This window comes from Dendrobates tinctorius, unplaced genomic scaffold (assembly GCF_039654945.1).
Source record: "Dendrobates tinctorius isolate UK_male_01 unplaced genomic scaffold, ASM3965494v1 ptg000184l, whole genome shotgun sequence".
NCBI classification, from domain to species: Eukaryota; Metazoa; Chordata; class Amphibia; order Anura; family Dendrobatidae; genus Dendrobates; species Dendrobates tinctorius.
In genome coordinates, this window is record NW_027361851.1 from 7,460,375 (window position 1) to 7,485,029 (window position 24,655).

The window sequence follows — 24,655 nt, forward strand, 5'->3', positions numbered from 1 at the left end:
CCTGGAAGACCTCTTGGTTTAGACACCATTCTCCTGGATGGACGTCCTTCCTGCTCAGGAAGTCTGCCTGGATGTTTTCCGACCCCTTCAAGTGTACCGCAGACACGGATAACAGGTGCTTCTCTGCCCAGAGGAAGTTCCTTGCTGCTACCTTCTTTAGACTGGCGTACCTTGTGTCCCCTTGGTGTCGGAGATATGCCACCGTGATCATGTTGTCGGAGTATATCCGAACATGATGGTTCTTAACAAGGGTTGATGCGGCCTTCAGTGACTCTTCCACCGCCGTCAACTCCCTTAGGTTCGAAGATCCGGATCTTATGTTCTGGGGCCACTGCCCATGGAAGTATGAATCCTCGACCACGGCTCCCCAGCCTCTCAGACTGGCATCGGTACATAATGTTCTTAGAGGAAGCTGATCCCAGCTTACTCCTCGCCTCAGGTTTCGGTAGCTCAGCCACCAGCAGACGGTTGATTTTACATGTCCTGGAAGTGGAACTCTTTTTGATAGGTTGTTTGGGTACTTCCTCGCTTTTATCAGGACGTATGACTGGAGGACTCATGTGTGAGCTTGTGCCCAAGATACCGCCTGAATGCATGCTGTCAGGGAACCCAGGATGGACATGGCGTCCCTCAGCGTCGGTGCCCTTTGGTCTCTGAACCGGATTATTCTCTGCCTGAAGGTCTTTTTGACGATCTTCGGGAAGAAAGGACGTCCTCTTCTCTGAATCCAAGAGGATCCCCAGGAATTTTTTCCTCGGGGAAGGATAGAGGGCCGACTTCTGGAGATTCGGTATCCACCCTAGGGTTTCGAGAATCTGTAGGGTTCTTGATACGTCCTGGTTTAGCCGGGTTACCGACGGGGCAACGATCAGATCGTCTAGATACGGCACAATGCATGTCCCCTGAAGCTGAATGGAGATGACTGCTTCCTTTGTCATCTTTGTCAACACCCTTGGTGCTGGGGATACCCCAAACGGCATGGCATTGAACTGGAGGTGGCTGATTCCTCGGTCGTGGGAGATCGCGAACCTCAGGAACTTCCGGTGGTCTGGATGAATGGAAACGTGATAATACGCATCCCTTAGATCTATTGTAGCCATCTGCCAGCCTCGTCCAATAAGAGGGATCGCTGATTTCACTGACTCCATCTTGAACCTTCGGTACTTGATGAAGTGGTTCAGGGGCTTTAGGTTTATTATGAGCCTGTGCTTTCCTGAGGGTTTCTTTATCAGGAGCAGGCGAGAGTAATGTCCTCTGCCCGCCTCTTGTGGAGGTACATATGAGACCACTCCTTCCCGAAGAAGTTCTTCTATCTGAAGCAACAGGACTCTGCAGGCTTGGGGACTGTGCCGGGGTAATTCTTAGGGCATGCGGGGGGGGGGGTGCTCAAACTGTAGTTTCAGCCCAAAATGTAGTGTGCAGGACCCACCAGTTCGAGGTCATGGCCTGCCATTGGGCAAGAAACTGTGTGAGTCGTCCCCCGACCCGGGAGTCACTGCTTCTCCGGGGGCTGCTGCTGCTGGGGCACAAGGATGTTTCTTCCTTTCAGGTAGCTCCAACGACCCGTCTTGCCCTTCCCTCTGAATGCCCTCTGAGAGGTCTGTTCTCTTGAGGGACGAACAAACCACCTTTTGGTGGATTTCTGTTCTGGCAGTGACTTATTCTTGTCGGAAGCCTTCTCAAGGATATCATCCAGGACAGGCCCAAACACGTGGTGCCCCTGGAAGGGGATGGCGCAGTTTCGTCTTGGAGGTGATGTCGCCCCCCCACAATTTCAGCCACAAGGCTCTCCTGGCAGAGTTTGACAGGACTAGGGACCTTGCTGCCACCCGTACCGTTTCTCCTGAAGCATCAGTTAAATAACCTGTTTCCTTCTGGAGGATTGACAGGGAGTCTAAGATTTCCTCACTTGGGGTACCCCCCGATAGGTGGTCTTCCAATGTACGTAGCCAGAAAAACAAAGATCTGGCAACGCAGGAGGAAGCAATATTTGCTTTGAGCAGGTTCGTAGAAGCTTCCCAGGACTTTTTAAAGGTGGCTTTCAATTTTGCGATCCATCGGATCTTTCAATTGGGAAGCATCCTCAAAGGGCAAAGACGTTTTCTTAGCGACCTTAGACACTTGGACATCTGTCTTAGGGATCTCCCAAATAGAACTATCACCTTCTAGGGGAAACTGATTTTTTAGCTCAAAAGGCACTAAGTGCCTTCTCGGGGGAGGACCACTCCTGAGCTATTAGGTCCTGTATAACCTCATGAACCGGGAAACCCTTTCTACCTCTGGGTTTCAACCCTCCAAACATCTCATCCTGGACTGAGAGCCTGACCTCCTCCTCCTCCAACCCCATGGTATTTCTTACCATGGAGACTAACTCCTCCATATCCTCCGAGGAGAAATAGTATTTTTTGTATCATGACTGGGGGTGGACGTGGAGCCCTCATTTTCCCAAATATCCTCTGATCCTGAGGAACGGACTTCTCCCGAGTCTGAGTCGGCTTCCATAGGAGCCCTTTTCCTCTTTTTTGAGGCAGAGCCCTGGGCCACCGGGGTTTGGGCTGCTATGGAGGTTTGAACCTCCTGCCTAATGAGTTTTTATGCTGTCAAACAGGGAGGGTTGCTCGGTACGCAGAATATTCTGCGTGCAAGGTTGGCATAACTTTTTATAGTCAGAAGGAAACCTGGCACCACATATACCACACTTGCGGGGGTTTTTAGGGGCAGAGGCCTTGTCTTCCTGCAAGAAGAAAAGGCTTACTCAGACCTGTGCCACCAATTATTTGACTGGCAAGGGACCGGCCCTGCTACTCACTGTAGGAGGGGGAACCCTGGGCTCCGCAGATGCTGCAGTTGAGGGCTTCTCACCATCCATGTCTGCACACACCACAGACACACTGCGCTTACCTGGAGCTGCTGCACCCTTTTAAGGATGCTGCGTTCGTTTGCTGGGTGCTTCTCCCTCCTCCCCCGTCCCTGGGGAGGATACCGCTCAACCCCCGCCGCCATTGGATTCATTTCCCGGGTCCCCCGGGTGATGGCGCGCGTTTCCCCCTCACAGGACGCCGGTGGCTGCAAACCGGAAGTGCGCGTCACCGCTACTTCCAGTCGATTGTCCTCCCCCTCTGACGCGCGCGCAGCTCCAATGCAGCGCTAGGAGGAAGCCGGGGAGCTATAAAGGACCCCGGCAGGCACCATACCGCCCCGCTTTACCCAGGAGGGCGTGGGAGGGGCGGCAGCAGTCCAGTCACACCGCGGTGGAGACGGGAGCAGCCCATGGAGGAGGCGAACCCCCCGACCTCGGCTGCCCAGCTCGGTGAGTACATAGGGGCTCCGTTCGCTGGCAACGGCAGCCCCTTGTGACCTCTTCATGCCCCGATAGGGGACAGGAAAAACACTGAGGTAGCAGGAAGGGGAGGGTTATTTATCCTCTGTGTTCCTCCAAGGTGGCTGTCGTGGAAGGTGACTAGAGAAAAATTCAGGGCTAAAACGGCATTTTAGCTCTACAACTGTAATTCTTTCTTTACCACTCAATGATGTAAATTTCTTTAACCCCTTTCTGACATCAGACGCACTTTTCCATCCATGGTACCCGGGCCCGTGTGACCAGGGATGGGATAGTACATCTAAGCAATCAGCAGCGCTCCCAGGGGGGTTGGGTGCCGCTGATCGCGGCCGGGTGGCAGCTGATTACCACAGCTGACACCCGGCACTGTCAGGGGCAGTCACAGATCGCCCCCGGCACGTAGACCCCTGGCACACTGTGATCAAACGATCACAGTGTAACGGGGGATTAGGGAAGCATCGGCAGGGAGGGGGCTCTCTGCGTGCTTCCAAGACCCTTAGAGCAGCACAATGTGCTGCACTGCTCTGAGGGCCTCCTTCCCCGTGGGGGCCTGCAGACAGCAGGCATGGTGGAAGACAGAGCAGCGCCTGTCAGATCTCTGATCTGACACAGCGCTGTTCTAAAGGGCCTGTCACACTAAGCGATATCGCTAGCAATATCGCTATAACGTCACTGGTTTTTGTGACGTTATAGCGATATTGCTAGCGATATCGCTATGTCTGATACTTACCTCCGACCGCTCCCCCGCTGGTTATCGCTGTTCGCGTGAGAACGTCCTGGACCGTTCCTCGTCGTCAGCTTCCTGCTGGGCTTCCTGTGGCGCCAACGAGCGACGTGTGGACGTGGGTGGGAGGACGTCAGGATCGCCTCGTCTGACAGGTAAGTAGCGACCCCCGACCGCTGCCATGTCGCTGGTGAGATCTGCCTGTGTGGCAGCTCACTAGCGACCACTTAGCGATGCACGAGCGATCCTGACCGTGTCATATCGCTGGTCGGGATCGCTGGTGCATCGCTAAGTGTGACAGTACCTTAAGTGTCAGACACTAGACAGTGATGTCTCCTCCTGGGACAATAAAGTAAAAAAATAAGAAACCATGTGTAAAAATAATAAAAAATCCCAAAATAAAGAAAAAAAAATTCCCTAATAAATTCATTTTTTGGAAATAAAAAAAACAATAAAGGTACACATGTTTAGTATCGCCGCGTCCGTAATGACCCGCCCTATAAAATGGTCAAACTAGTTAACCCATTTAATGAACCCCTTAAAAAATAAAAAACAAAGCAAAAAACAATGCTTTATCAATCATACCGCCAAACAAAAAGTGCAATAACGCGAGATCAAAAAGACGGATATAAATAACCATGGTACCGCTGAAAACGTCATCTCGTCCCGCAAAAAAGGAGCTGCCACACAGCGTCATCAACAAAAAAATAAAAAAGTTATAGCTCGCAGAATAAAGTGATGCAAAAAATTATTTTTTATATAAATTTGTTTTCATTGCATAAAAGCGCCAAAACATAAAAAAAAAAAAACAAATGAGGTATCGCTGTAATCATATTGACCTGAAGAATAAAACCACTATCTATTTTACCACATGCGGAATGGAGTAAATGCACCCCCCCAAAAGAAATTCATGAAATGCTGGTTTTTGTTCATTCTGCATACCAAAAATCAGAATAAAAAGCGATCAAAAAATGTCACGTGCCCGAAAATGGTACCAATAAAAACGTCAACACGTCCCGCAAAAAAGAAGACCTCACATGACTCAGTGGGTCAAAATATGGAAAAATTATAGCTCTCAAAATGTGGTGATGCAAAAACTATTTTTACAATAAAAAGCTTCTTAGCGTATGACATCTGCCAAACATAAAAACCCGCTAAAAATAGTAAATCAAACCCCCCTTTATTACCCCCTTAGTTAGGGAAAAATAATAAAATTAAAAAATGTATTTATTTCCATTTTCCCATTAGGGTTAGGGCTAGGGTTAAGGCTGAGATTAGGGTTAGAGGTTTGTTGGGGCTAGGGTTGGAGTTAGAATTATTGGGGGGTTTCCACTGTTTAGGCACATAAGGTGCTATCCAAACGCAACGGCGTCTGATCTCAATTCCAGCCAATTCTGCGTTGAAAAAGTCAAACGGTGCTCCTTCCCTTCCAAGCTCTGCCATGCGCCCAAACAGTGGTTTACCCCCACATATGGGGTTATCAGCCTACTCAGGACAACTTGCACAACAACTTTTGGGGTCCAATTTCTTCTTTTACCCTTGGGAAAATTTAAAATTGGGGCAAAAATAACATTTTTGTGGAAAAACAATGATTTTATTTTTATGGCTCTATGTTATAAACTTCTGTGAAGCACTTGGGGGTTCAAAGTGCTCACCACACATCTAGAAAAGATTCTTGGTGGGGGTCTAGTTTCCGAAATGGGGTCACTTGTGGGAGGGTTTCAACAGTTTAGGCACATCAGAGGCTCTCCAAATGCGTCATGACACTCGCAGACCATTCCATCAAAGTCTGCATTCTAAAACGTCACTACTTCCCTTCCAAGCCCCGACGTGTGCCCATATAGTAGTTTTCTCTCATATATGGGTTATCAGTGTACTCTGGACAAATTGGACAACTTTTGGGGTCCAATTTCTCCTGTTACCCTTGGGAAAATAAAAAAATTGGGGACTAAAAGATCAGGTTTGTGGAAAAAATGATTTTTTTATTTTCACGCCGAAAGTCTGCATTCCAAAACGTCACTACTAGGGATGAGCGAGTAGTGAAATACTTGGACTGGCTGTACTTGTTACGAGTACCTCCTAATACTCGGGTATTCGTAACGAGTCCAATGTAAGTCTATGGGAAATGCGAGTAATGGGCACTGTGTGTGTGTTGGGCTGTGCCGGGCTGTTCGGGACTGCAGGTACTGTGCGGGGACTGTGCTGGGCTGTGCAGGGACTGTTCAGGATCATGCTGGTACTGTGCAGAGCTTGCTGGGCAGTGTGGGGACTGTGCCGCGCTATGAGGGACTGTGCTGGGACTTTGCGGGCTGTGCCGAATATTGCGAGGCGAGTAGTGAAAAGCTCACCAGGATTCGAGTACCGCATTACTCGCCGAGTACCGTGTGCCCATACAGTACTTTTCTCCCACATATGGGTTATCAGCATACTCAGGACAAATTGTACATCAACTTTTGGGGTCCAATTTCCCCTGTTACCCTTGGGAAAATAAAAAAATTGGGGACAAAAAGATCATGTTTGTGGAAAAAATATTTTTTTTTATTTTCACGCCTGGGCGTTATAAACTTCTGTGAAGCCCTTGGGGGTTCAAAGAGCTCACCACACATCTAGATAAGTTCTTTGGGGGTCTAGTTTAAAAAATGGTGCCATTTGTGGGGGGTTTCCACTGTTTAGCCACATCAGGGTCTATCCAAACGCGGCATGGCGTCCGATCTCAATTCCAGTCAAAAAAGTCAAATGGCGCTGCCTCCCTTCCGAGCTCTGCCATACGCCCAAATAGTGGTTTACCCCCACATGTCAAGAGAAAACAAAGTCAAAATCACCGGGATCCAGGGAAGCGTCCCAGAGTTATTACTTCATAAAGGGACAGTGGTCAGAATTGTTAAAATTGGCCCGGTCATGAACGTGCAAACCATCCTTGGGGGTAAAGGGGTTAAAGCACATGTGGTGTGTCAACATGATCACCTACACCCATAGGTGAATTCATTGAGAGGTGTACTTTGTAATATGACATCACTTATGGTGGGTTTCTGCTGTTTTGGCGCCTTAGGGACTCTGCCAATGTGACATGGCACCCTCAAATCACTCCAGCAAAATCTGAACTACAATATGGCTCTTCTTCCCTTCTAAGCTTGCACTGTGCCTCAAAAGAAGTTTGACCCCTTATGGGGTATCTGTGTACTCAGGGGAAATTGCACAACATGGTGCAAAATGGTGCAATTTCTCCTATTACCCTTGTAAAAATCAACGTGTAGCATTTTGGTGTGGCCGGCGCACCGTCAAAAGGATGCATGCGCCGACAAAAGCATACCTGAGCACGGCCTGCGTACCCAATGCTAAAGATAGGGTACGCAGGTCGCATGCAGCAGCATGCGCCCATAGGCGGCGCTGATCGGAGGAGGCACGGCAGGGAGCGGAGCGTCACGCCGAGCATATGCTGCGCCTACTAACGCAAGTGTGAAAGTAGCCTTACAGGAAAAAATATGTACCGTATTTTTCGGACTATAAAACGCACCGGAACGTAAGACGCACCTAGGTTTTAGAGGAAAATAAAAAAATTGAAGCACTGTTATGGGGGAGGTGAGGTATCTGCTGCAGACACTGTTATAGGTTTAATGTCCCTGAATTCTGTACTAATATCCCCCATCCTGGTATACATGAGCCCCCACCCCTATCCTGGTATATGTGGGGCCCTATCTTGGTATACATGGACCCCATCCCCATCCTGATATACATGGGTCCCATCCTCATCACAGCGGGCACCCATGTTAGCTGCAGCCACTGGCCTCCTGTTACCCGCTCCTCCACCTCGCCATCTACAGCCACAGCTGGACTACAGGTACATCCGGACTACAAGACGCACCCCCCCATTTTCCTACAAAATTTTGAAGGAAAAAAGTGCATCTTATAGTCTGAAAAATACGGTATAACCCCTTCAAGCAGAGGTCGGTTTCCATTTTTGTTTCCTTTTTACCTCCCCTATTTCCTAGAGCCATAACTCTTACTTTTCTATCCACAACAGACAAACAAGGGCTTGTTTTTTGCAGGATGAGTTGTACTTTTGAAGGAATCCATTCATTTTCCACATAGTATACTGAAAAATGGGAAAAAAAAAATCCAAGTAGGGAGAACCCCCCACAATTTTGAAACTGTTTTTACCATGTAATTTTGTGGTAAAGATGATCTTGCAATATGATTCTTCTCATCAATACAATTAGAGTGATACACAACATGTCCAGCTTTCGTATTAATTTAGTGGTAAATTTTTTTTGGGAGATGTGTCGTCACTTTTCAAGACCCATAACCATTTTCATTTTTGATGGTGGTGTTCGGTGCGGGCCCCGAAATTTACCGTTCAGGATCACCTCTCTCTATTCAGGAGCATGACTCTCCCCGCCCTGGGTTTCCTAGCAGAGGCAAGTTTGTCTCTGCAGCATGGGAGTGGCGCCAGAGGACTGAAGCTTTTTGGATCCATTGATCTGGCCAGATTCAAAGTGGCATGAGCAGGCTCTAAATAAAACATACATTCTACACTCAGCACTGTTACAAGCCACGCAGAATGAATATCTGCCAGTAACCTAGGCCATGAAGTGTTAACTATAGAATTAAAAAGCTCTCCTTTTTGAAAATGGATAGGATTTTTTTTTTTTTTTTAAAGTAATTCAGTAAAGTTGTTTGTTTTTACAAGCACTTAAGAATTTTAATAAAATAACTTGAGACCTCTTTAAATAAGTCACTTAAACATCTCCTGATTAGATTAGATTGTTCTTTGTTCAAGGGTGAGTGCACACAGTGCGGATTGCCCTGCAGATTTTTCCGCGCGGATTTGTAGGTAAAACCGCAGGTAAAGTGACCTGCGGTTTCCCTGCAGATTTGCCAGCGGTTCTCTCCTGCGGTTTGACACCTGGACAATGGAACAGGTGTCAAACCAATGCGGAATCTGCACAAAGAATTGACATGCTGCGGATTTAAAACCGCACCAATTTGAGCGGAAAAATCTGCAGCATGTGCACTGCGGATTCTAAAACCCATTAACATTATACTGTACATTGCTTGCAGTTCTGCAGCGGATCCGCAGAGGCCAATTCGCTGCGGATCCGCAGCAGAATCCGGAGTGTGTGCACATACCCTAAGAACCCAGCAGTTTCAAATGACTGTTAGGCCATGTATAGAAATACATGCAGCTGCACACTCCAGTCCCGAGTGCTCACAGCAGTGCCGGGCATTGAGGCGCGAGTTTCTCGCATTGCAATTGAAAGTGTGACACTGGCTGTATGCATACAAAACTTGGACCTTCATCTTTTTCCACAGTAATGTAAATCATAATTACTTCATTAAATTATCTCGTATTAAACAATTATTTAACAAATTTTCTATTTGTTTTATACCATAATCATATTCTGCAAAGAGGTAAAAAAAAGATGGCCCTTAATTTCTCATAAATACATGCTGGGGTCAATTTCACTGAAAATGAATAAGCCTATAAGAAAGTTTTTGGAGAGTGGGTGGAAAATTGAGCTCTTCTAGGCCTCCTGCAGATGTTGTTATAGCCTGGATTCAAATTCAGCAGTGTTGCAAATATCCAGAGCTAACCACTGAGCCACCTTTACGCTGTATATTTTCCTTCTTCTTGATTCTTTGTCTTGTAGTGGGAAGAATAATCAAGGTACAATTCTTTAAACACTTCTCGAGCTCCAATTTGTAAGGATGTATTTAAGAACTTAACATCTCGATCAATACAAAGATCCAAGATATGAAATATTCCTTCTGTCAAACACTTTTTAACTTCAGGTTGAAGTGTCACCTATAAGAAAACAAAACAAAAAGTGTTTACATTCCAAAAGTTGATTATTATCATCTTTGTAAAATGCTGCGGATTAATAGTACACATCCTGTTTTGGGTCAGGAACGGAGCCCGCACCATTTCTGATTGTGACTGTATTTTCTGTCAATCACTGACAGCATCATTTAAATTACACAATTGTAGGGTGCCAATCGGTTACTTCTTACCACGTTAAAAATAAACAAAAAAATTATGAAATTAAAAAATAAACATTTGTTACTGCCGTTTTCATACAAGTCCAATCCATCAAAATAAGAATAAAGAGAAAAATAAATCAAGAAGAACTATTGTTTTTCTTTTGTCATTCCTATCTTTAACCCCTTACTGACCGCTGACGGGATAGTACATCAGAGGTCAGTATCCCCCGCCAAAGGTGGGCTCCGGCGGTTATAAACAGCTGATATGTGCCCGCAATAGGCGCGAGTGGAATTGCGATCCGCCCACTCCTATTAACTAGGTAAATCCCGCTGTCAAATGCTGACAGTGGGCATTTAACTAGTGCTTCCGGCTGCCAGGCCGGAAATTAGCGCATCGCTGACCCCCGTCACGTGATCGGGGGTCAGAGACGCGTTGCCTTGACAACCAGAGGTCTCAGAGACCTCTATGGTTGTTGCCGGCACACTGCTATGAGCTCCACCGCGTGGTTGGCGCTCATAGCAATGCAGTAAATCTGCTACATATAGGCGATCTGAGCATCGCCTATATGTAGCAGAGCTGATCAAGTATGGCATGCTTCTAGCCTTCTATGGAGGCTATTGAAGCATGGCAAAAGTGAAAAAAAAAAATGCCTAAAAATTAACCCCTTCCTGACATGAGACGTACTATCCCGTCCATGGGACCCGGGCCCCTATGCCCATGGACGGGATAGTACGTCTAGCGCGATCAGCGGCGCCCATGTGGTGAGCGCCGCTGATCGCGGCCGGGTGTCAGCTGATTATCACAGCCGACACCCGGCACAATGTGTCAGGGGCGGTCACGGACCGCCCCCGACACGTTAACCCCTTGCACACCGCGATCAAACATGATCGCGGTGTACCGGGGGTTAAAGGGAAGCATCGGCAGGGAGGGGGCTCCCTCCGTGCTTCCCTGAGCCCCCCACGGCAGCGCAATGTGCAGCGCTGCTGCGGGGGGCTCCTTTCCTCCAGGCCCCCGAATCCAAGATGGCGACGGGGGCCTTCGGGGGCCTGAGGAAGCTGGCTTCCTCAGTGCCTGCAAAGCGCAGGCATGAGGAAGCCTTCTGCAGTGCCTGTGTCAGATCGCTGATCTGTCACAGTGATCTGTGATGTGACAGATCAGCGATCTGTCACAGGACAGTGATGTCCCACCTGGGACTATTTAATAAAGTAAAAAAAAAAAATAAAAAAAAGTGTTAAAATAATTAAAAAAAAAAAAAAAAATCGCCAAATAAATTAGGAAAAAAAATAAAAATATTCCCCCAATAAATCCATTTTTTGGAAATAATAAAAAAAAAAAACCAATAAAAGTACACATATTAGGTATCGCCGCGTCCGTAATGACCCGCCCTATAAAACTGTCCCATTAGTTAACCCCTTTAGCGAACCCCTTAAAAAATAAAAATAAAAAACGAAGCAAAAAATATTTATTATCATACCGCCAAACAAAAAGTGTAATAACGCGCGATCAAAAAGACGCATATAAATATCCATGGTACCGCTGAAAACGTCATCTTGTCCCGCAAAAAACGAGCCGCCACACAGCATCATCAGCGAAAAAATAAAAAAGTTATAGCTCGCAGAATAAAGCGATGCAAAAATAATTATTTTTTATATAAAATAGTTTTCATTGCATAAAACTGACAAAAACATAAAAAAATGACATAAATGAGGTATCGCTGTAACCGTACTGACCCGAAGAATAAAGCCGCTTTATCAATTTTACCGCACGCGGAATGGTGTAAACGCACCCCCCCAAAAGAAATTCATGAAACGCTGGTTTTTGTTCATTCTGTCCCAAAAATAGGAATAAAAAGCGATCAAAAAATGTCACGTGCCCGAAAATGGTACCAATAAAAACGTCAACTCGTCCCGCAAAAAATAAGACCTCACATGACTCAGTGGGTCAAAATACGGAAAAATTATAGCTCTCAATATGTGGTGATGCAAAAACTATTTTTACAATAAAAAGCGTCTTTTAGCGTGCGACAGCTGCCAAATATAAAAACCGCCATAAATAGTAAATCAAACCCCCTGTCATCACCCCCTTAGTTAGGGAAAAATAATAAAATTAAAAAAAAAGTATTTATCTCCATTTTCCCATTAGGGTTAAGGTTAGGGCTAGGGCTAGGGTTAGGGTTAGGGCTAGGGTTAAGGCTAGGGTTAGGGCTAGGGCTAGGGTTAGGGTTAGGGCTAGGGCTCAGATTAGGGTTAGGGGTGTGTTGGGGTTAGGGTTGGAGTTATAATTGGGGGGTTTCCACTGTTTGGGCACATCAGGGGCTCTCCAAATGCAACATGGCGTCTGATCTCAATTCCAGCCAATTCTGAGTTGAAAAAGTCAAATGTTGCTCCTTCCCTTCCAAGCTCTGCCATGCGCCCAAGCAGTGTTTTACCCCACATGTAGGGTATCAACCTACTCAGGACAAATTACAAAACAATTTTTGGGGTCCAATTTCTCCTGTTACCCTTAGGAAAATAAAAAATTGGGGGCAAAAATATCATTTTTGTGGAAAAAAAATGATTTTTTTTATTTTCACGTCCGAGTGTTATAAACTTCTGTGAAGCACTTGGGGGTTCAAAGTGCTCACCACACATCTAGATAAGTTCCGTGGGGGGTCTAGTGTCCAAAATGGGGTCACTTGTGGGGAGTTTCAATAGTTTAGGTACATCAGGGGCTCTCCAAATGCACATGACACCCGCAGACCATTCCATCAAAGTCTGCATTCCAAAACGTCACTGCTTCCCTTCCGAGCCCCGACGTGTGTCCATACAGTAGTTTTCTCCCACATATGGGGTGTCAGCGTACTCAGGCCAAATTGGACAACAACTTTTGGGGGTCCAATTTCTCCTGTTACCCTTGGGAAAATGAAAAAATTGGGGACTAATTGATCATGTTTCTGGAAAAAATACGATTTTTTTATTTTCATGCCCTGGCATTATAAACTTCTGTGAAGCTCTTGGGGGTTCAAAGTGCTCACCTCACATCTAGATAAGTTCCTTAGTGGGTCTAGTTTTCAAAATGGGGTCATTTGTGGGGGGTTTCCACTGTTTAGGTACATTAGGGGCTCTCCAAAGGCAACATGACACCCGCAGACCATTCCATCAAAGTCTGCATTCCAAAACGTCACTACTTCCCTTCCGAGCCCCGACGTGTGCCCATACAGTAGTTTTCTCCCACATATGGGGTATCAGCATACTCAGGACAAATTGGACAACAACTTTTGGGGTCCAATTTCTCCTGGTACCCTTGGGAAAATAAAAAAATGGTGACTAAAAGATCATGATCAAGACTATTTTCACGCCCGGGCATTATAAACTTCTGTGAAGCACTGGGGGGGTCAAAGTGCTCACCACACATCTAGATAAGTTCCTTAGGTGGTCTAGTTTCCAAAATGGTGTCATTTGTGGGGGGTTTCCACTGTTTTGGTACATCAGGAGTTTTCCAAACGCGACATGGTGTCCGATCTCAATTCCAGCCAAAAACGTCAAATGGCGCTGCTTCCCTTCCGAGCTCTGCCATGCGCCCAAATAGTGGTTTACCCCCACATGTGGGGTATCAGCGTACTCAGGACAAATTGCACAATAACTTTTACGGTCCTGTTACCCTTGGGAAAATAAAAATTGGGGTGAAAAGATCATTTTTGTGGAAAAAATATGATTTTTTAATTGTACCGCTGTACGTTATAAACTTCTGTAAAGCCCTTGTGGGTTCAAAGTTCTCACCACATATCTAGATAAGTTCCTTGGGGGGTCTAGTTTCCAAAATGGGGTCACTTGTAGGGGGTTTCCACTGTTTAGGTACATCAGGGACTCTCCAAACGTGACATGGCGTCCAATCTGAATTCCAGCCAATTTTGCATTGAAAAAGTCAAACGGCGCTCCTTCCATTCTGAGCTCTGCCATGCACCGAAACAGTGGTTCCCCCCCACATATCAGGTATCTGCGTACTCAGGACAAATTGCACAATAACTTTTGCAGTCCAATTTCTCCTGTTACCCTTGGTAAAATAAAAAAAATTGAACCTGAAGTATTTTTCTTATGAAAAAAAGTTAGATGTTCATTTTTTTTTTTAAATATTCAAAAAAATTCCTGTGACGCACCTCAAGGGTTAATAAACTTCTTGAATGTGGTTTTGAGCACTTTAAGGGGTGCAGTTTTTAGAGTGGTGTCACTTTTGGGTATTTTCTATCATATAGACCCCTCAAAGTGGCTTCAAATGTGATGTGGTCCTAAAAATAAAATGGTGTTGTAAAAATGAGAAATCGCTGGTCAACTTTTAACCCTTATAACTTCCTAACAAAAAAAAATTTTGGTTCCAAAATTGTGCTGATGTAAAGTAAACATGTGGGAAATGTTAGTTATCAAGTTTTTTGTGTGCCATATCTCTGTGATTTAATGGCATAAAAATTCAAAGTTGGAAAATTGCGAAATTTTCCAAATTTTCCCCAAATTTCCGTTTTTCTCACAAATAAACGCAAGTTATTTGAATGAAATTTTACCACTAACATGAAGTACAATATGTCACGAGAAAACAATGTCAGAATCACTGGGATCCATGGAAGCGTTCCAGAGTTATGACCTCATAAAGGTACAGTGGTCAGAATTGTAAAAATTGGCCCGGTCATGAACGTGCAAACCACCCTTGGGGGTGAAGGGGTTAAAAAAGAAAAAAAAAAAAAACTAAAAGTTTAAATCACCCCCCTTTCGCCCCAATCAAAATAAAACAATGTAAAAATCACACATACACATATTTGGTATCGCCGCATTTAGAATTGCTCTATCAATAAAAAAAAAAGGATTAACCTGATCGCTAAGCAGCGTAGTGAGAAAAAAAATTCAAAAGGCCAGAATTAAGCTTTTTTAGTAGCCGCGACATTGCATTAAAATGCAATAACAGGCGATCAAAAGAACGTATTTGCACAAAAGTGGTATCATTAAAAACCTCAGCCCGGCACGCCAAAAATAAGAAGTCACCCAACCCAAGATCGCAAAAATTGGAGACGCTACGGGTCTCAGAAAATTGCGCATTTTTCTTAGCAGACTTTGGAATTTTTTTTTCACCACTTAGATAAAAGAGCCTAGACATGTTTGGTGTCTATGAACTCATAATGACCTGGAGAATCATAATGGCAGGTCAAAAAAAAGCCAAACAAAAAAACAACTGTGGGATTGCACTTTTTTTTTTTACAATTTCACCGTACTTGTTTTTTTTTTTTTTCCAGTTTTCGAGTACACGACATGGTAAATCCAACGGTGTCGTTCACACGTACAACATGTCCCGCAAAAAATAAGCCCTCACATGGCCATATTGACGGAAAAATAAATAAGCTATGGCTCTGGAAAGAAGAGGAGCAAAAAAACGAAAAATCGAAAAAGCTCCAGTCATTAAGGGATTAAAAAAGAAAACAAAAATGCAATAAAATGCAATCAAAAAGCTGTATGCATCACAAATTGGTAGAGATAAAAATGGCAGCTGGCCATGCAAGCCCTTACACAAGTCCATCGACTGAAAAATGGTGACACTAATCCATTTTTTTTTTCCTTACCAAGTACGGCCTTTATTTTTTCAGCACTTGGGGGAGTATAATAAAAAAACAAAAATATGCCAACTTGGTATTGTAACTGTACTGAACTGGAAAAATTACACAGGTATGCAAAATTTGAGTTTATGAAAGTTGTTTCATATCCAGTGACCGATTCTTATGCCCTGACTTCAAAAACCACTTCTATTTTTAACCATCATGTATGGTTTTTGCACAAAATGCAGTAAAATTACATAACGCTGGAGACACACTAGCATCCAATTTTGATGCAGGAGAGCTAAACGAGTGAAATCAATAAATTGGAAAGGACATTAAAGAAGGACATAAATAAGTAACGTCTTGACATTTTTCTAAAGAAGGTTGATGTGGACCTTGACAAATGGGAAAAGGAAACTTGTTCCATTAAGAGCAAAAAGCATCAAAGAGACCTTATGGACTATGAAAATAAAAAGATATATAGATGGCAGGGAACAAAAGCAGAAAAAGTAAACCTCAATTCTAGAAATGCCTCATTCAGTTCGGTATCATCTACAGTATGTCTGATGCAGGCACATCTGTCTCTGCATCAGAAGTTACCCCTTGGAACAAACGAACTAGATTTGGAGGAAATGACAAGGGAGCTGATTTTTTTAAGAAAAGAACATACAGTAAAAATGATCAACTTAAGGTGATTGATTACTTTATCTCATGTAGTGAGAATCACATTAGAATACTTGAAAAGGGTTTGACATTTTGTCCCTCATTTTCCCTAGACACATTTTCATCGGTGATAGACTTGTATTTCTTCTCTAGGAAATTAGTTTTGAAAAAACTCCACTACAATGGAGGTGGAGAAGATGGTTTTACTACAGAAGAAGAGAAGTAAGCCTTAGCCAATTTGGAAGCCTTGGCTTTAGAGAGTAATCCTAGTGACGTAAGTAGTTTCCCTAATGACATTGTGGGCAAACAAAAAAAATCCCAGCACTAACTTTATGTCCAGCTGTTGATGTGTTCACTAAGTTGGTAACGAGGGAAATAGAAGAACTTGCCCGAAAAGGTTTTGGTAGCTCATGAGTCAGACTGACAGAAAAGCATTAAATGAATTGAAGACATCGGATGACATTGTGTTTAAACCTGCGGATAAAGGGGGTAATATGGCCACACACATTATATGAAGGACAAGCGTATAAACTCCTTAAAGACAGAGATTGTTATAGAAAGATGTCAGTAAATTCCATAAAATCGTTTCAGGATGAGCTATGCACCATTTTGGAGGTTGCATACTCTGAGGGCACCATCCTCAAAAGATTGTTGGAATTGATTAAGAATTTACATCCAAGGACGCCATTATTATATTTAATTCCAAAAATCCATAAGGACCCAACAGATCCACCGGGAAGACCGATCGTCTCGGGGAATAGGGGAATGTGTGAAATTATCACTCAGGTCCTGGATTTTTACCTCAAGCCATTGGTAAGTGAATTACCCTCGTTCATAAAAGACACAACAGCAGCGTTACAAAGACTGGAAAATTTGTACCTTGAACCCGGAAGTGTTATGGTAACAGCAGACGTTGAGGCGTTTTATACATCTATCAAACACTCTGATGGGGTTAGAGCAGTGGCCTCATATCTCAAATCAAACAGCATTGATAAAAAAAAAAAAAATGGTCATGCTACTACTCCTGGAACTTCTAGAATTTGTGCAGACGCATAATGTTTTTTTTATTTGGGCAGAGTACGTATCTGCAGTTACAGGGAACTGCGATGGGGGCTTGCTGTGCTCCCTCCTATGCAAACCTGTTTCTGGGGGCATGGGAAAGGGACATTTTTGTGTCTAATCCCATCCCCCAGAGTCATCTCATCCAAGAATGGATGAGATATATTGACGATATTTGGTTTGTATGGGAGGGAAGCATTCAGGATTAAGATAGATTGATGCATGATCTAAATCAAAATGACCTTAACATCAAATTAACACTTCAATATGGCAGGACCACTGATTTCCTGGATTTGCGGATACATGCTCTACATGATGAGAGTATAGTGACGGATGTCTTTCGCAAGACCACAGATACTAATGCGGTCCTCCATGCTCAATCTGCACATCCACATTACACCTGTCACAATCCCACCGCTGACACCGGTATGTCACGGACGGAGGGACGCAACGCACTGCCGACACACTTATAAGAGAATTGTTGCACACTGAGGAAAAGATGGAAAACAAAATATCTTTATCTTCTCCATTCTGTGAGTCCACAGAAATCTGACTGCACTCAGATACCATCCGAGTACAGTCTGATATTTTTTACACACCCATAGACTTGGATGAGTGAGTGGCATCCAATTTCAAAAGTGAAATCACAGCGAGCTCTTAGTCAAAGTGAAGTAAGATAAGCAGTTATACCTTTTGTAGTTCATGTATATATCGTGAAACCATGAAAGTAGAAAACACAGTGAATTCCTCAGTTTTTGCAGCAATGTAAGTGTACATTCTTTCTACTAACTTAGCACATTTTTGAACATAGGTGGCACCTGTAAAACAGAAGAAGAGTATTAAATGGTGAACTAAACTTATTGGATAGTATAGTATGTACAAGTCCATTAGCTCCAAATGCTCAGAATTTATAACTTGCCACTGATTATCATGGCATGCAAACCAAAGAAACTTTGTGCAAGCTACATTTAGCCCTTTCACTGTCAACTCGGTAATACATCATGACATTAACCTCTTTTTTTCTCACCCAGTTTTTTCCATTCTAACAGATTCCCATTTTTCAAATCTGACATGCCAGTTTATTTGGTAATAACTTCAGGAATCTTCCTTAGATTCCAGTAATTTGGAGAAAGTTTAGTGTCATGTTGTTATTTAGGACAGTGCTATATTTAGGCCAATATTAGAATTGAGCAAAAAGATACGCAGGACACTGGAACAGCGACCAGATGAGTAAATTGTGGTCTAGGGAAAAGTGTCTGTCACCACCTCCACTCTGCAGCGCCAATTCTGACTATTAGACCCCCATGACATCATGAGTTCGCCGTGCTGCAACACAATGACATTGCGGGGCCTGCTAATCAGAAGAAGACGAGGGGCTCTGCATGTAGGAGTCTCATAATGCTCTTACCCTGCAGACCAGGATCCTTCACATCTTTGTTCTACTCTGGGAAATATGTTTGGACTTTATGAAAATATAAGTGCATTTTTTTAGTAATTTAAAACATTAGCACTAGTTAAAATTTTTAAAGACCCCCAGAAGCACTAAAAGTGTAGAAAACCCTTCCTCCCAATAAAGTTTCACCCATTTTGGAAAATTCCCAATAATGGAATGCATCGAGAGGCACAGTAAGCATTTTGCAATTACAGGCGTTTTACAGTATTTTACAACATTGAGACAAAAAATGGAAAACCTCAATTTTTGCCATTAAAATGTTGTTTAATCGCCCAATTTTACATTTTCACAAGAAGTACTAGAAAGAAAAGTCCCCTCCCCCCAGTTTCTTCCACAATTTCATCTGTAGCTTTGATTACCTATATGTAGGTGTAGACTACTGTTGGGGCACACAGACACATTTGGTTCGATTTCTTTGCCTTCTTGCATATCCAGAGCCCCAGAAATACCATTATAATAAAACCGCCACGACAGGAACCACTTTTAGAAACTAAGTGTATCATGGAATTCATACCGGGTATAGAAAGCATGGAGATCCCACAGACACGTCATCAAATGTAAAGCACAATACATTCTGCAGGTTGGAGTTTGCATTTTAATACACATATGGAATTTCAGTGGCCAACATACTGCGCCCAGGATGAGCCACCGAAATCACGGCTTCCTAAATATTCCACAGCAGTCACACATCTGTGCCAATCTGTGATTCATGGGCCGGCCGTGGGTCTCTCAACCCAAACTTATAGGCGCATAAAGCGATCTTACAGCCGAAAGAGAAAATTATAACAAAGTGTAACCATTGCTTTACATTTCACAAATCAATAGTCCACATGAAAATAAGAAACTAATATATCTCATCAGAGAAATCAGCTTCTATCTCTGCAAAAACTGTTAGACATTATCAGAATTCTCACTTCTGAGGGGGGGATCCAAGGGGTAACATTTCTCCTTATGGAGATATCCAAGAAGTATCACTTCTCCATGCGGAGAATGACATGCTAAGCATGTCAAGGTGAGGAGACTTAAAGCCGCAATGCTCCTCTGGGAAATATGCTAATTATGCAAATTGTCTCTTCAGAGAGGAAGAGGACTAGAACTCTAGTGCCACCTATTGGAAGTAGCAATCCTATAAGTCAATGTTGACCCTTTAACGAGCCATGTTGAGGGTAGGGCAGAATAAATACTGCAGTGCGCAGGCGCCAGACCTCTCCCGACGCCTGCGCACTGCAGGACTCTGCTCTGCCCTCAACAGGGCAGAGCAGTGTGCCTGCACCGGAGCTACTACTGGAAGGGAAGAAGAGGACGACATCGTATGAATATGGGAGGAGCTGGACACCCCGACACCCATCGGACCAGACCGCCCCCTCCGTTGAGTATAATCTACGTGTTTTTCTTATCTTTCAGGTCACATTGGGGGCTTATCTACAGCATTACAGAATGCTGTAGATAAGCCCCTGATGTCAATGCCGGCAGTTGATAGGGCAAAAAAAGGTGACAGATTCCCTTTAACACAAGGGTGCAAAACCTTTTTTTTTTTCAGCTGCAGCCAGCTGGCTCTTTTGTCTGACTGAAGCACATGGAGACCCTGTGGTACAACAAGTCACAGCAGGTGTGAGGTATTGAATCTGGAAAATGACCTATAATAACAGAATGCAATAACTCAGACTAACCAAGCACATACAGTTGTGGCCAAAAGTATTGACACCCCTGCAATTTTGTCAGATAATACTCAGTTTCTTCCTGAAAATGATTGCAAGCACAAATTCTTTATTATCTTCATTTAATTTGTCTTAAATGAAACACAAAAAGAATTGTCCTAAAGCCAAATTGGATATAATTCCACACCAAACATAAAAAAAGAGGGTGGACAAAAGTATTGGCACTGTTCGAAAAATCATGTGATGCTTCTCTAATTTGTGTAATTAACAGCACCTGTAACTTACCTGTGGCACCTAACAGGTGTTGGCAATAACTAAATCACACTTGCAGCCAGTTGACATGGATTAAAGTTGACTCAACCCCTGTCCTGTGTCCTTGTGTGTACCACATTGAGCACGGAGAAAAGAAAGAAGACCAAATAACTGTCTGAGGACTTGAGATACCAAATTGTGAGGAAGCATGAGCAATCTCAAGGCTACAAGTCCATCTCCAAAGACCTGAATGTTCCTGTGTCTACCGTGCGCAGTGTCATCAAGAAGTTTAAAGCCCATGGCACTGTGGCTAACCTCCCTAGATGTGGACGGAAAAGAAATATTGACAAGAGATTTCAACGCAAGATTGTGCGGATGTTGGATAAAGAACCTCGACTAACATCCAAACAAGTTCAAGCTGCCCTGCAGTCCGAGGGTACAACAGTGTCAACCCGTACTATCAGTCGGCGTCTGAATGAAAAGGGACTGTATGGTAGGAGACCCAGGAAGACCCCACTCTTACCCAGAGACATAAAAATGCCAGGCTGGAGTTTGCCAAAACTTACCTGAAAAAGCCTAAAACGTTTTGGAAGAATGCTCTCTGGTCAGATGAGACAAAAGTAGAGCTTTTTGGGCAAAGGCATCAACAGAGTTTACAGGAGAAAAAAAGAGGCATTCAAAGAAAAAAACACGGTCCCTACAGTCAAACATGGCGGTGGTTACCTGATGTTTTGGGGTTGCTATTCTGCCTCTGGCACTGGACTGCTTGACCGTGTGCATGGCATTATGAAGTCTGAAGACTACCAACAAATTTTGCAGCATAATGTAGGGCCCAGTGTGAGAAAGCTGGGTCTCCCTCAGAGGTCATGGGTCTATCAGCAGGACAATGACCCAAAACACACTTCAAAAAGCACTAGAAAATGGTTTAAGAGAAAGCACTGGAGACTTCTAAGGTGGCCAGCAATGAGTCCAGACCTGAATCCCATAGAACACCTGTGGAGAGATCTAAAAATGGCAGTTTGGAGAAGGCACCTTTCAAATATCAGGGACCTGGAGCAGTTTGCCAAAGAAGAATGGTCTAAAATTCCAGCAGAGCATTGTAAGAATCTCATTGATGGTTACCGGAAGCGGTTGGTCGCAGTTATTCTGACTAAAGGTTGTGCAACCAAGTATTAGACTGACGGTGCCAATACTTTTGTCTGGCCCATTTATGGAGTTTTGTGTGAAATGATCAATGTTTTGCTTTTTGCTTCATTCTCTTTTGTGTTTTTTCATTTCAGACAAATTAAATGAAGATAATAATACCTAAGAATTTGTGTTTGCAATTTTTTTCAGGAAGAAACTGAGTATTATCTGACAGAATTGCAGGTGTGTCAATACTTTTGGCCACAACTGTAATCAGAATTTCTTTCCCCACACCCCATATTATTTAGCAACCTCCAGAACACTGCATTATGGAGTTATAAAGCATAGCTCTCAGGAATTACATACAGTAGGCATATTTAGTCTCTATAAGCAGATAAAATCCAGCGGAACCCAGTGGCGGCATAACCAACCCATTCAGAGCTTCGGGCGCAAAGTTATGGGCCATCCAAGATTCTGGACAGAAAATCTTATTCTCAGACATGGGAGGAGGGTGGCAGTCCAGCCCAGGCATGGCAGCAGAGTGTGGGAGGGAACAGCCTAGGAGATATAAGGCATTCCCTCATTTTGGACTTAATATTCTACTGGCAGGAGGTCCCGTTATCAGATGCGGCTAAGGGAACCACGTAACTAAGATTTGGACCTGTGATCCTTTACCGGCTCCCTGTGGTCACATGCTACATAACACGGTAATTGCAACCTATCTATACCCTATCCTTGTACTATACTTGTGACTGTATACCTGTATATTGTTCTTGTAAATATATACCTGTATAGAGTGTGCATTTTCGGCAATTAACCCCTTCACGACCTATGACGCCTACGTAGGCGTCATGAAAAGCAGTGCCCAAACGACCTATGACGCCTACGTAGGCGTCATGCTATAAATAGCCCCCCTGCGGGTCGGGTGACCGGGGTCACTGAAAGGTCACCTGACCCGCACACAAAGGACCCTTCAGAGTTAACACCTGGGGGTGTGGCTTAGCCCCCACGTGCCTACGATCGCTCTGATTGGCTGTTAAAAGTGAAACTGCCAATCAGAGCGATTGTAATATTTCACCAATGAAAATTGGTGAAATATTACAATCCAGCCATGGCCGATGCTGAAATAGCATCGGACATGGCTGGACACCGAGACCCGACCCCCCCCACACCGACTGACGGCACCGATCGGCTGCCGCCACCTTCTGACGGCACCGATCGGCAGCCGCCGTCATGATCTGCCCCCCCGCCTTCTCTCCTCCCCCCCAGCCCTCCGATCATCCCCTCTCACCCTCCGATCACCCCCTCACCCTCCTTTGTGCCTCCGATCTCCCGCTATCCGTCCCGGTGTCCTGCCGTCCAGCGTCATGGGCGCCGCCATCTTGCAAGATGGCGGGCGCATGCGCAGTGCGCCGAATCGAATCTGCAATGCTGCAGATTCATTTATTTTGATCACTATGATAAACTTTCATAGTGATCAAAATAAATAAAAAGTAAATCACCGCCCCCTTTATCACCCCCATAGGTAGGGACAAATAATAAAATATTTTTTTTTTTTTTTTTTTCCATTAGGGTTAGGTCCAGGGCTAGGGTTAGGGCCAGGGTTAGGGTTGGACTAGGGGTTAGGGTTGGACTAGGGGTTAGGGTTGGACTAGGGGTTAGGGTTGGACTAGGGGTTAGGGTTGGACTAAGGGTTAGGGTTGGACTAAGGGTTAGGGTTGGACTAAGGGTTAGGGTTGAATTTAGGGTTAGGGTTGAATTTAGGGTTAAGGTTGGAATTGGGATTAGGGTTGGGATTACGGTTAGGCTTGTGGTTAGGGTTAGAGTTGGGATTTCGTTAGGGGTGTGTTGGGATTAGGGTTGTGGTTAGGGTTATGATTAGGGTTGGGATTAGGGTTAGGGGTGTGTTGGCGTTAGGGTTGGAGATAGAATTGAGGGGTTTCCACTGTTTAGGCACATCAGGGGCTCTCCAAACGCGACATGGAGCCACCATTTATTCCAGCCAATTTTGCGTTCAAAAAGTCAAACGGTGCTCCCTCCATTTCGAGCCCCGACGTGTGCCCAAACAGTGGTGCACCCCCACTTATGGGGTATCAGGGTACTCAGGAAAAATTGCACAACAACTTTAGGGGTCTAATTTCTCCTGTTACCCTTGGGAAAATAAAAAAATGGGGGCAAAAATAATTATTTTTGTGGAAAAAAAAGATTTTTTATTTTCACGGTTCTGCGTTATAAACTTCTGTGAAGCACTTGGGGGTTCAACGTGCTCACCACACATCTAGATAAGTTCCTTGGGGGGTCTAGTTTCCAAAATGGGGTCACTTGTGGGGGGTTTCCACTGTTTAGGTACATCAGGGGCTCTGCAAACGTAACATGACGCCCACAGACCATTCCATCAAGTCGGCATTTCAAAACGTCACTACTTCCATTCCGAGCCCCAACGTGTCCCCGAACAGTGGTCCCCCCCCATATATGGGGTACCAGCGTACTCAGGACAAACTGGACAACAACTTTTGGGGTCCAATTTATCCTGTTACCCTTGGGAAAATAAAAAATAGTGGGCTAAAAATCACTTTTTGAGGAAAAAAAAATATTTTTTTATTTTCACAGCTCTGCGTTATAAACTTCTGTGAAGCACTTGGGGGTTCAAAGTGCTGACCTCACATCTAGATTAGTTCCTTAGGTGATATAGTTTCCAAAATGGGGTCACTTGTGGGGGGTTTCCACTGTTTAGGTACATCAGGGGCTCTGCAAATGTAGCATGACGCCCACAGACCATTCCATCAAGTCTTCATTTCAAAGCGTCACTACTTCCCTTCCGAGCCCCAACGTGTGCCCAAACAGTGG

At 44.4% G+C, this 24,655-nt stretch overlaps 1 protein-coding gene across 4 annotated transcripts in view; it reads right to left on the reverse strand.

The window, feature by feature from the left end:
- Positions 1-7,168: 7,168 nt before the first annotated feature.
- The window catches only part of URB2 (URB2 ribosome biogenesis homolog), a 164,576-nt gene continuing 147,089 nt past the window's right edge, over positions 7,169-24,655 (reverse strand). For 3 of the 4 annotated variants that reach the window (XM_073552083.1, XM_073552084.1, XM_073552085.1), the window contains exons 9-10: positions 18,011-18,138; positions 7,169-9,867 (exon numbers count right to left, since the gene is read on the reverse strand). In XM_073552083.1, coding sequence (XP_073408184.1) covers positions 9,670-9,867; positions 18,011-18,138 — 326 coding nt within the window. In that variant the 3' untranslated portion in view covers positions 7,169-9,669. The remainder of the gene's footprint in view (positions 9,868-18,010; positions 18,139-24,655) is intronic. The other variant, XM_073552086.1, reaches the window with a different exon arrangement.